The sequence below is a fragment of the Hemiscyllium ocellatum genome, chromosome 13 (genome assembly GCF_020745735.1).
Source record: "Hemiscyllium ocellatum isolate sHemOce1 chromosome 13, sHemOce1.pat.X.cur, whole genome shotgun sequence".
NCBI lineage: Eukaryota > Metazoa > Chordata > Chondrichthyes > Orectolobiformes > Hemiscylliidae > Hemiscyllium > Hemiscyllium ocellatum.
Genome location: NC_083413.1, coordinates 23,937,800 through 23,950,669, shown reverse-complemented (window position 1 = coordinate 23,950,669; position 12,870 = coordinate 23,937,800). Strand labels below are relative to the sequence as shown.

Sequence of the window (12,870 nt, the reverse complement as noted above, 5' to 3'; positions counted from 1 at the left end):
TGATAGAAGGATTGAGTTCCGGAGCCACAATGCTGCAACTGTACCAAACACTAGTGCGGCCGCACTTGGAATATTTTGCACAGTTCTGGTCGCCATATTTCGGGAAGGATGTGGAAGCATTGGAAAAGGTGCAGAGGAGATTTACCAGGATGTTGCCTGGTCTGGAGGGAAGGTCTTATGAGGAAAGGCTGAGAGACTTGGAAAGAAGGACGCTATGAGGGGATTTGATAGAGACATACAAGATGATCAGAGGATTAGATAGGGCAGACTGTGAAAGTCTTTTTCCTAGAATGATGACAAGGGGGCATAACTACAAATTGAGGGGTGATAGATTTAAGACAGATGTCAGAGGCAGTTTCTTTACTCAGAGAGTGGTGAGGGCGTGGAATGCCCTACCTGCCAATGTATTTAACTCAGCCACATTAGGGAGATTTAAACAATCCTTGGACAAGTACATGGATGATGATGGGATAGTGTAGGGGGACAAGCTGAGAATAGTTCACAGGTCGGCGCAACATCGAGGGCCGAAGGGCCTATTCTGTGCTGTATTGTTCTATGTTCTTATTCCTCCTCCCGCTGTGCCAAGTACATGGAAGTCCACTGCCAAATCCAAGCCACCCAACAACTGGAGGAAGAACACCTCATCTTCTGTTTGGGACTCTTCAACCACATGGCATCAACATCAACTTTACCAGTTTCCTAATCTCCTCTCTGTCCATCTCATCCCAGATCCAACCCTCCAACTCGGCACCGCCCTCTTGAACTGTCCTAATTGTCCATCGACCTTCCCACCTATCTGCTCCACCTTCCTGTCCAACCCATCACAATCACCCCTCCAACATGCATCTACCTATCACCTTCCCCCACCCTATTTATCTCTCAGCCCCGTTCCCCCTAACCCATATTCCTGATGAAGTACTCAGGCTCGAAATGTTGGTTCTCCTGCTCCTCAGATGCTGCCTGACCTGCTGTGCATTTCCAGCATCACACTTTTCGACTCTGATCTAAAGCATCTGCAGTCCTCACTTTCTCCTAATGTTCTGTGCACCTTTCTGTCCCACTCTCGTATTACCTCCTGGTTTCCAAGCCCCTACCACATTTTTTAAATGCTTCCCAGTAGCTCAAGAAAATTTAGCCGTGAAGGACATTGGTTGATGTCCTGTTTAGTTGCAACCCATTCTTTGCCATATACTGAACAGGCTTGTTGCTTGTGAAAGGTCCACTGTTATTGTTGGGTACTGGTCCTATCCCCTCCAAATCGCTGTTATGATTAGAAAAGCAAAACCCTCTCTCCTGCAACACTTCTCCAGCCACACGTTGATCTGCTTAATATTTGACTGCCAACCTCTGACCCACTGGGATAGCTCAAACTGCATACTCCATAAATCTCTTGACACTATGTTTAGTTAGTGTTTCTCTTGTGCTTCAATCAAATGTTGTCATGTATTGCCCTCTACTGGCACGTTCAGTAACCTGTAGGATATGTTGTACACTTTCAATGTGAAATTCCAATGTTTAAGACATTGATGGAAGGAGGCTTACAAAACTTAATTGGAGTGATATGTTTTATTTATTTATGACCTACAATTTGGTGGGCACTGGCTTATATAGATTGCAGATACTCAGTATCCCAGTAAACACTTCCAGGAGAGGTACAGTACAGGTTTAGATTTAGACTAAAGTTCCCCTTATTCTTTTAAGCTGGTGGTAATGCTCTCCTTACACCTTTACATTAAAACTGAACCTTCCTCTACACATTCCCCATCAAACATTCCCAAGGAATATACAGCATAGGTTTAGATACAGAATGAAGCTGTCCTTTTAAGCTGAACACAAGACTTCCTCAATTCTGCCCCAATCAAACACTCCCAGAACAGGTACAACACGGGGTTAGATACAGATTAAAGCTTCCTTTACACTGTCTCCACCAAATACTCCCACGTCAGGTACAACATGGCATTAGATACAAATTAAAGCTCCCTTCAGGCTGTCCCCAACAAGCACTCCCAGGATACATACGGCAAGGGGTTAGCTAGAGATGAAAGTTCCCACTACTTATATAAACTGTAAATAAACCCTGTCTACTTACTTAAACTATGGTCCATCACACATTTTCAGATCAGGTACAGCACGGATTAGATGCAGAGTAAAGCATCTTTCAGTCTTTTAAACTGAAAGTAAGCAAAGTAAATCTGCTTCGAATTAGTTTCTGTAAAGCACTCATAGGACAGGGACAGAATGTAGTTCGGTACACAGTAAATCTCCCTCAACACTGTCTCCATCGAACACTCCCATGACAGTACAGCACGTGATTAGCTACAAAGTACAGCTAAGTAAAGCTCTCACAACACTGTCCTGATGAAGCACTCCCACGACGAACATCATGGGTTTAGATATAGTTAAACTGCAAATAAAGGTTCCTCTACTCCCTTAAACTGCAAATAAAGATAATTTTTTTAAACTGAAAGTAAAATCTTCCTCTACATTGTTCCATCAAACACTCCCAGGACAGGTACAGCAATGGGTTAGAGACAGAGTACATCTCCCTCTATACTGTCCTGTTCAAATTTCCAGACAAATAAATATGGTGAAATTTAACATTTTATAAGTTTTTGGACACTGCATTATGCTCATAAACAAAGAACGTGTTCATTTTCAAGTCTGAAGGTGAAGTTGTTTTCTGTTTTTCAACAAAGGGGAATGGAACAAGAGGAGAGTAAAGCCATTTTAACGTCTCTTAGCCACCAATACTCCCTTCCTGATGCCCCAGGCGATCAGATCAGGTCAGGAAGGAATATGGTCCAGGTCAGAGAGATTAGGGAGAGTCTGGGACATGCGTTTAGATGGAGCTTTGAAGCAGAATTTGTCGTGCTGTAGAAACTGATTGGGTGGAATGTCGGAGAATCTATACCATGATAACAGTGAAATCCATGACATATTCAACTAGAACTTTAAATCATAGTGGCTAACATTGCAACACACTACTGCAAGTAATTCACAAATGCTGATACATTGGATACAAGGTGGTTGACAACCTGGGTGAGAAACACTTTTCACACAGCGTGTAGTTAGGCTAGAAAATGACTGCCTGGTAAAGTGGTGGAGGTAGGCCCAACTGAGGCATTCAAAATTTTGACAGAAATAGTCAAAATGACATTTCTTCCTCTGGGAGACTGGAGCTGGGGGAAACAATTTAAAACAAAGGTTTTACTTAAGGCAGAGAAAAAGAGAAAATGTTCTGTCAGCAGGTTGAGTTTGTGGAATTCGAGTGGTAAGGGTTATGTCATTTAATATATTTATGGTTAAGATAAGTAGATTCTTACTATTAAATGAGTCAAAAGATATGGGTGTAGGCAGAAAAATGGACTTGAGGGCACAATCAGATCAGTTATGATCTTGCCAAATGGTGGAGCAGACTTGAGGGGGTGAATGGCAAACTCCAGCAGGGTACCCAAAGATGCAATTCAAGATGGAGCGTCGCTCCGAAAGCTCGTGTGCTTCCAATTAAACCTGTTGGACTATAACCTGATGTTATGTGATTTATAACTTTGTACACCCCAGTCCAACACCGGCATCTCCAAATCATCTCTCTATGAGGAACCTTAACTAAAACAATGCCCCTGCAGGCAAGACGTCACCAAACTGCTTAATATTAATGACCACAGACCATGGGCCACTCTGCTACTGATTGTTCAACTACTGTAATCAATGCTGGCATTGTTAGCCTTTTTTGGTATTATTGAACTATCATTGTTTGACCTGTACTGTCTTGTGATTAACCTATCGACTGTAAACTGAGGGAAGGGGTTTCGACTCATCAGTGCGGAGTAGCCATTCTGTACCTGAGCCGTCATTGACTTCTTCCTATGATATTGTGAAATAAACAAGCGTGTCAATTTCACAAGGTCTGCACATGAACTTGATTTGAAATTGGCCAATTCTCTGACAAAAGTATTCAATGTTTTAGCCTCAACTACTTTCTGTGGAGAGAATTCCACAAGCTCACCACTCTGGGTGAAGAAATTTCATCTCAATCTTAAATGGCCTACTCAGGACTCTTAAGACTCTTAACCCTAGTTCTGGAGTCCCTGGTCATTGTGAATGTCCTTCCTGCATTTACACTGTTTAGTCCTATTAAAATTATACGTTTCCATTGATTACAAAAGATCTATATTCATATTGCATAAATGTTGTTCTCTTTACCTACCTATAAAAACTCTTGCAATCAGCTTGTTTCCTCCAGGCTTTCTCAAAGGGGTGATATGGTGACTCCATAGTCAGCAATGGCTGCTTCACAGTGCCAAGAACCCAGATTCAATTCTAGCCCCAGGCAACAGTCTGTGTGGAGTTTGCACATTCTCCCCATGTCTGTGTAGGTTTCCCCTAGGTACTCCCAATTTCCTCCCACAGTCTATAAATGTGCAGGTCAGGTGGATTGGCCATGTTAAATTGACCATAACGTCTCAGGAATGTGCAGGTTAGGTGGATTAGCCATTAGGAATGCAAGGTTACAGTAGGGGGTTGATTTGGTAGGATGCTCTTTTCGGCCAATTTATATGTCCCTTCCTTGATATACTATCCTTAATTTCCTTTATCTGCCATGGCCAGGTCTTCTTTCCCACTTTACTTTCATACCAGAAAGACATAAACCATTACACTTCCTCCACTCTCTCTGTACATGCCTGCCATTGCTTATCCAACATCTCAAAGAACTTTAGCTTACTGTTTTTAGATTCAGGACTCGAGTCTCAATCAACTATGTTACTTTTCATCTTAATAAAGAAGTGGTGCAACTGTTATTTGGAGTAAGTGTCCAGGTAACTTTGCCCTTTCCCTGAAACATCTGTTCAAGACTCCAGCTCAACACCAAGCTGAACTTCCTTGAGCAACGCTTACTACAGATGTGCTTGCTCTCCATCCCACTGTTTCCACATCACGCATTCCTACTGTATCATATTTAATTTATAAATTACTGAGATCTGTGCTCAAATGAGAGCAGCCTGTGGTCCAATAGGATAATGGCAACTTTACTTTTACATTGTTTTTCCTCATTTTAGTTTACATTTAAAAAACACCAGTTACATCAGTCATCAACAAACTGGTACAATCGCCTTAACAAGAGTTCATTTGCCAATTCATCAGAGCCCTTCTCACATTATAATGTCCCGACGTATGCAAGGTCAAAAGCTTTAACAAAATGTGTTTTTCAGCAAATATAAATTTCTGGACCAAACAACTGTTCTGTGAAAGTATGATTTATTAATAAGTTAATAACATTTTATATAGATGCACTCTGAAAACTTTTTTTTGTACAAGAGTCCTTGGTCTCCAAACTCAGGTTTCTGTTCAATCCTCCGTTTCTGACTCCTCTTCATCTTGGCTGATTTGGAAGTAGCGGAGCTCGTAGCTGTCTTTATCAGAAGCGATAACCCGCAGCCAGTCTCGCAGGTTGTTCTTCTTCAAGTACTTTTTGGTCAGGTACTTCAGATATCTGAGGGGGCATAAGAGATGCAGTCAAGATTACTCCCATCAGTCATAACACATGTTTCTTATATTACAGTGACTAAACTTCAAAGTTGATTCAACAATGTAAAGTCCTTCAGAAGTTCTGAAAAAAGCCCTATAAATGTTAGTATTATTCCGCCCAGGGTGAAGGCTGAAGCCTTCCTGATGGACAGGACACCATTCCACACAGTTCAGTCATTCCTTGGCATTAAGTCAAGGTGACAGCATAATCAAGTTCTTCAGATTGAACATCAGTGAAACATCTGGCCCTTAAGCAGATATCTGCATGTTTTAAAGGTCCAATGGTTTTACTAACAACTGATTGCACTGACACCAACAAAAGCTTAAGTGGCACAGGACACCACAATCAAGCCAACAGCATCATATCTCATGTGAAGCAAGGTACAGTGGCAATATGCTGAGATGATCAGTGAATTAATCCAAAATTAAACCTGACACATCAAAATGGGAGTTGGATAAATATCTGAACTTTGCAGGGACGACAGCATTTACAGGCCAGTCAAATGGCCCATTCTTTGTGCTGTACCACGCTGTGATGCGTTTGCTACATGAATGATTGCACCCCCACATCCGGTGGTATTAATCAAGTGGCTTGCTCAGAGACAACATGGATTTTCAACCACAGCAGCATCACACAAATGTCAAATATGACTCTTCAATGCTCTGTACAACATGTAAATTAAGCACTTTTTTATTAAAATGAAACTATTCAAAATAAATGCTGGCAGGGAACACATTCTTAAACCACTTCCATCCTTGAGGTAATGGCACAAAGTCAGAACTCAAAAGCCTCAACCTCCCATTCCACCACCGGAAATGACATAAGGAGCAAAATACTTACCTTTTGGAAAACCTTTTGGCCGACGTGACAGTAATCTTGTTTTTCAGGCTCTCAATCTGGACAACGTTGCCTAGGTTTCCAGTCTTCCCACCAACCTTCACCTTCTCCCGCAGAAACTGCTCCTGTTACGGAACATAAAACCATGGGACACTAGGGAAGGAAACCCTAGGCACAGACTAGGGACGAGGACCCTAGCCAAAACATAGCAGTTAGAAGGGCCAAGAGTTAAAGGGTGGAAGAGAATGAAATTTGATTGTTTGTCAAAAACTCAAGTTCTAGGACCTTGCAGCTGCTAGTTGCCCTCTTCATTTTAGACAACAGACCAGACAAAATTCAAAGTCTCCTCCTTCTCCAAAGTTCTAAGCCTACTCAGGCACGTAACAGGACAACTAACTCAATTAATGTTGCCTTGGGATCTTTTCCAATATTAAAAGTGTTTGCGGATGTCACAATGAGGGTAGTGCCAAATTTTTCTGCAGTTAAGACTCAGTCATCTTGATGGGAATGGAGGTGCTGAAACAGACCTGGTAAAAGCATGCAGTTTCTGTGGAAATCATTCCTTCAGAATGAAGTGCTGAATTTAAGCCAATACTCACAAAGGGATCAGTACAGCAACAACATAAAAGGCAGTCATTATTGGTAACATTCTACAGAGTCTAACGAAACACAGCTGTTACAAACTACAGCGAATCAAAGTCATGAACAGAACACAGCGATTTCTACTGCCATATGCAAGATTGGGGCACAACCCATTTAATACCTAATATATTTAAAATCGATCCATGTCACTTAAGGCACCCACCTCCACTTAAATTGTGAATAGTCACACTAATATAAACCACCTTCATTTCATCAGCCTTTCTCATGGCCAATTTGTACGGGTGGGGGATTTTTGACCATCCTTGGAAGTATACCAATTCCCAGTGTCACTACTTACAAGGTACAATAGTTATTATACAGAGTAAAAACACAGCTCTTACTGCCTATATATACCCCCCTGTAGAAGCTGTGCAGAGTCCCACTCTGAATCGACTTGTTCCATGACACACAAGAACAGAGGCCACACACTACTGTAATACCAAATCAATCCATCAACACTCAAAGGAAAATTGCCATTCCCACCTCGGAATCCAGAGAGCTTGGGGTCAAGGCAGGCAGAAAATAAAGAGGGCAAATTGTTGTTTATACTAACAACCCAAGAGTGCTGGGGATGCCCAGTAGTCAACCAACACCTGGGAGAGAAAAAGGGAATTAATACTTCGGGTTGACATTAGCATCTTCATCAAATGTTCTGACAAAAGATTGCAGATTGGAAACATTAACTCTGTTTCTCTCCCCAGGTGCTGGCAAAACAAGTAAGCATTTTGAGCAAATTCTGTTTTTAACTCAAGACTCCATTAGTTATGTCGGTTTTAAATTCCTTACAAAGTTGCTGCAGTCAAGGATGCCATCTTCTACTGGGTTAGAGAGGTTGAGGGTGAATCTCCAAACAGGCTTCTTCTTGGCCTTGAGGTGTACAGATGACTTCTTCTGTGGACAGGAAGGAACATATGAGAAAATACAATCACCAAATAGCAGCTTCTCAACTACAAACTCTGACATTCAGGAGACAGGAGAGCGATGGTTGAGGGTTATGACCAGCGGTCTTCCACATGGATCAGTGCCGAGTCCACTTTTGCTTGTCATTCATATACATGATTTAGATGAGAATATAGAAAGCATAGTAAGTTTGCAAATGACACCAAGGTTAGTGGTATAGTGGACAGTGAAGGAAGTTATCTAAGATTACAAAGAGATCCTGATCAATTGTCAATGGGCTGAAGAATGGCAAATGGAACTTAATTTGGATAAATGCAAGGTATTGCACTATGGTAAAACAAACAAAGACAAGTCTTATACAATTAAAAGTGGGGCCTTGGGCAGTGTTTAGAACAAAGAGCGAGGGGCTCAAATAACAAATTATTTGAAATTTGCATCACATATCAATAGGGCAAGGTGTTTACCATGTTTGCCTTCATTGCTCAGACCTTTAAGGATAGGAGTTGGAATGTTGTGTTGAGGGGGTACTGGAGGCCTCTTTTGGAGCAGTGTTCAGTTCTGGTCACCCTGTTTTGAAAGAGTATTACTGAGCAGCAGGTCCAGAAGAGATTTTCCAGGATGCAAGAGCAACCTTATAGAGCTTTATAAAATAATGCGGGGTACAGATTGGGTTAATGGTAGGCGTCTTTTTCCTCGGGTGAGGGAATTTCAAGAATGTGGGCACAATTTTAAGGTGAAAGGAGAAAAATTTAAAAAGGACATGAAGGGCAACTCTTTTTTTAATAGTGTGTGTGGAATGAACTACCATAGGATGTGGTTTATGCAGGGAGTTACCATGTTTAAAAGACATTTGGTTAAGCGCGTGAATACGAAAGATTTGGGGAGATAGGGCAGGGGTGCAGAAGGAGGCAAGTGGGACTAGCTTGGGATTACGGTCGGCATGGTCTGGTTGGACCGAAGGGTCTGTTTCCATGCTGTATCACTGTAATGTAATCAAGTGGCAAAGATGAGGTCCAGGCCGGTTGTCAAACAACAAATTGTTGGATATAATTAATTATGTTTAAAAATGCAAGAAACAGAAGGTGAACTAATCTTCGGAACGATGCACAATTGCTCCCAGCTGCCTACAATTTGCCGCGACAGAGCAGAGTTTTTAAATCCAAATATCTGGGACGGTTTCTGCTAAACTTTTGCCAACAGGCCACAAAAAGCCTCAGCGCGGGGCAGTCAAGCTGTCGGAAAGCCGGTGTCTGCATTGGCGGGCGGTTGGCCGAGGCCTACTCCTCACTCACCGGCGCCATTCCAACCCCTCTCCAACTCCAACACCCGCCACCGCCGACAATAGAAAAGGACGAACACCCGCGTACCCTACTTTATATAGACACTGACGTCATGACGTCACCCCGCAGATCACCGCCGCCGCGGCCGACAATGAAAAAGGACGAGCACCCCAGCACCCAACCTTAGATAGACACTGACGTCATGACGTCACCCCGCAGATCGCCGCCGCCGCGGCCGACAATGAAAAAGGACGAGCACCCCAGCACCCAACCTTAGATAGACACTGACGTCATAACGTTACCACGCAGATCACCGCGGCCGACAATGAAAAAGGACGAGCACCCAACCTTAGATAGACACTGACGTCATAACGTTACCACGCAGATCACCGCCGCCGCGGCCAAAAGAACGAACACGCGCATCCCCCACCTTATCTCGACACGGACGTAATGACGTCATCCCAGATCACATCCCCGCGGCCAACATACGCGTTCGCCTGTCACGTGGCAGACCACATGCTTCAGTCCTCCTTTTATCACCATTCTTTCCTGGGAAGTGTGCAGCATCAGTGTTAATGCCCATCCGGAATTGCCATTTGTATGTTTGGCTCAGCCATTTTAGAGGTTAAATAAGTGTCCACTACCTGTCATCTTGGAGTCACATGCAACTCAAACCAGGATAACAGTAAAGCACATGGTTTTTAAAACAAGTGGTGGGGTTTGTATAGCAGTTACTGAGGTATGCTATATTCCAGTTTTAAACAACTGAATTTCCATTTTCAACGAGCTAACATTCCTACAGCATTAAATTATCCCACACGATCCTCTTGCTGAGAAGTCTTTGATAAATGTACAATACAGAGAAGACATTTTCACTTGGGGGACTAGAAAACCCTGCACTACCCTATGCTGCAGTTGGACTATTACTTTATCTTTGCTGCAAATGTGTTGCTGGTCAAAGCACAGCAGGCCAGGCAGCATCTCAGGAATAGAGAATTCGACGTTTCGAGCACAAGCACTTCATCAGGCTTATGCTCGAAACGTCGAATTCTCTATTCCTGAGATGCTGCCTGGCCTGCTGTGCTTTGACCAGCAACACATTTGCAGCTGTGATCTCCAGCATCTGCAGACCTCATTTTTTACTCGAAGATATTACTTTATCTTTGCTCATTGGTTGTGGTAGCTTTTCATGTTCAAATTATCAGTCACGTTTTAAATGATGTCATTGCTGTAATGTTGTACAACTATTATGTACTTCAAAAGAACTTGATTACTGAAGACTACAGAAAGTTTCCACAAATACAAGATTTCCCTTTCCATAAATTTAGGAATTTCTTTTAACCCAGTGGTGAAAAATGGAACCCGCTATCAAAGTAACTAGGTAGATGAGGGAAGGACATAAAAGAAAAAACTTCATTGCACCTCTCACATGATCAGAGGTTCCTGAGTGCTGCTAGACCATATCAAAGATGAATTTTTAAACTGTTCTGTTTAGGTACTGATGTAAACTGATTTTTTGAGGTTTGGTTTTTTTGAAAAAACATTCATACTTTGTATTTTACAAGTAGTAGTTGCCGCCACAGTACTAAGGACAATTGAGCTGCTCTCAGAGACACAGATCATAAGTTTAACCCAAGGGTCACCACACCTCTGCTGAGGTTGAGAAAGCACAACCTGCATCCTAACTTCAGCTGTTGTGGGAAATGAACCTACAGTATTGGTGCTATTCTATCACAAACCAGTTAACCTAGCTATCTAGCTTAAAAAGTTTTGGTTTTTTTTTCCTCAACAGATGCCACCAGACCTTTTGTGGTGCTCCATTGCATTTTCTATTGTTAATCTAATCTTGTAAAATGTCCTCTACCTAAAATGTGTATCTGACAACAGCCACAAAAGTAATCCTACTGTATTTTCTCCTACCACACTATATCTGTTTTGTAGCTGAACATCAATACAGCAAAAACAATGGGTTTTGTTCAGTGTTGGAAGTTCTACAATAATATGGCAACTGGCTGAGTATTCATTCAAACAGCTGATGCAGAAAGGAGTTGGAGGAAAAACAAACATTTAGTCGCCAGGAGAGCAATTATCTGAACAGATTTTAATCGAAGTTTACAAGTTTTGTGCAAAACTCAAATTTGCATTAGCATTGCTTTATAAATGGCATCACAGGCATTCAGTTTAAACATCTTTTGATACAGCTTTTACTATTTGAGCCCTTATTAGTTGCAAATAAAAAACCAGATAAAATTAGTAGCCTGACTCATCTGCTGCTGAACTTATGCAGCAAGCACACTGTTACTTACTTCAAAGGAGACCAATGCGATCTTAAATTGGCAAGAATTAGTGAAGTACATGTACTGTGAATAAAATATCAAGGATGCTCTTTATTTGTAACAATTTCAGGAAGCTGACAGTTATGTCTGTGTCTGAATTTGATTTCTAAAGCAAAATAAGTTTTAATTGCATTACAAAACTTTCAATAAGATTCATCATGCATTTAAATATACACAAATCAAAAGAGTGTAATATATTACATTAAAATAACTTGACAATTGCATTTTAGTCAACTATTTGATTTGTGCACGCAGATTTAAATCTTTTGAAATCAAATCTTGAGTATCTATGCCCAGCTCAATGCATCAAATGGCTGGAGAAGGACTCCATTCATTCAGTGAAGCACTATTTATTATAGTTGCAAAATCAAATAGTAGTGGTTTTAGTGGTTTGTGAGGATGCTAACAATCACTCAACAATCCCCTTGTAAAACAAAATTTTCCACGCAATGAGGGATGAATGAATGAAACATTTCCACTTTGCTACTTCTACGCCCCCCCCCCCCCGCTCCCCAACAACAAAGACCACCAGACAAGCTGGGATTGTTCTCTATTAAAGAATGAATTATGGGGCAACGTAATAGCTGTTCCCAAAATGAATGAGGAATTTGGATATCCTAAATGAAAATACTTCACTGACAGGGCTATGTAAAAAGATGACAGATTTATGGTAATTGGCAAATAGCAAAGCAAGGTTGAGAGAAGAAACAGTTATATTAAGTTCCTATTGGAATTCGTGGCCATGGAATGGAAATAGATGCAAGAATAATTGTCAAAATCGTACTGGAGAAATACTTGAAAGAGGACCAAATTGCAGCGCTCAAGATAAACATTGATAGTTGGATTAACTGGTAGCTCTTTCAGACAGCTGGCATCTGTGCTGGCCTATTCAATTCTAGAAGGAGATTGCAGCTCATTTACTGCAAAAATGTGGCATTCCCAATACCAATCCTTAAACAAAACTGTCACTTTATTACAAGCTGTTTAATACTGCAAATCTACACTGTGATTAGTTGCTTTACACTTCCTCCTTACCAGTCTTACCTTGCTCCACAAGTAACTTTCACACATAAGCTGAACTCAAACCTGGGTTGCTGTGAGAAAGGCACCCAATCTGCTACCTGGTAAATCATTCCAAAAGCGACTGTCCCCTAATTTCAAGCAGCCTGCTGTAAAAGAATTGGGTGAAGGCCCAACCAATTGCAACCATTTCTGTACCAACAGATGTAAAACTTAAAAAAAGGACACAAATCTTGGATTTGGAAAGACTAATAATTGAAAATATTATTTCATAGCCACACATCAACCCAGAGTATTTCTGTTACACTTTTTGAAATGGATTTCGAAC

General features: G+C 41.5%; 1 protein-coding gene across 2 annotated transcripts; it reads right to left on the bottom strand.

Moving 5' to 3' along the window:
• Nucleotides 1-5,239: 5,239 nt before the first annotated feature.
• Nucleotides 5,240-9,283, bottom strand: LOC132821815 (ribosomal protein eL22-like 1). Of its 2 annotated transcripts, none has more exons than XM_060834642.1 (4): nucleotides 9,199-9,283; nucleotides 7,793-7,897; nucleotides 6,368-6,489; nucleotides 5,240-5,491 (listed from the first exon to the last, which is right to left on the bottom strand). In XM_060834642.1, exons 1-4 carry the CDS (start codon nucleotides 9,205-9,207, stop codon nucleotides 5,347-5,349), a joined length of 381 nt encoding a protein of 126 aa, XP_060690625.1. In that variant the 5' UTR covers nucleotides 9,208-9,283; the 3' UTR covers nucleotides 5,240-5,346. The 2 variants fall into 2 exon arrangements, with proteins under 2 accessions (XP_060690625.1, XP_060690626.1); XM_060834643.1 differs by having other exon boundaries at nucleotides 7,793-7,894; nucleotides 9,199-9,246.
• Between the last annotated feature and the right edge of the window lie 3,587 nt (nucleotides 9,284-12,870).

Bases quoted from the DNA above. Each gene is read 5' to 3' on its own strand.
- LOC132821815 (XM_060834642.1), bottom strand. The intron at 6,490-7,792 runs GTAAGGAATTTA...GTTCCGTAACAG, and splicing joins TCCTTGACTGCAGCAACTTT to GAGCAGTTTCTGCGGGAGAA. The intron at 5,492-6,367 runs GTAAGTATTTTG...ATGCCCCCTCAG, and splicing joins GCCAAAAGGTTTTCCAAAAG to ATATCTGAAGTACCTGACCA.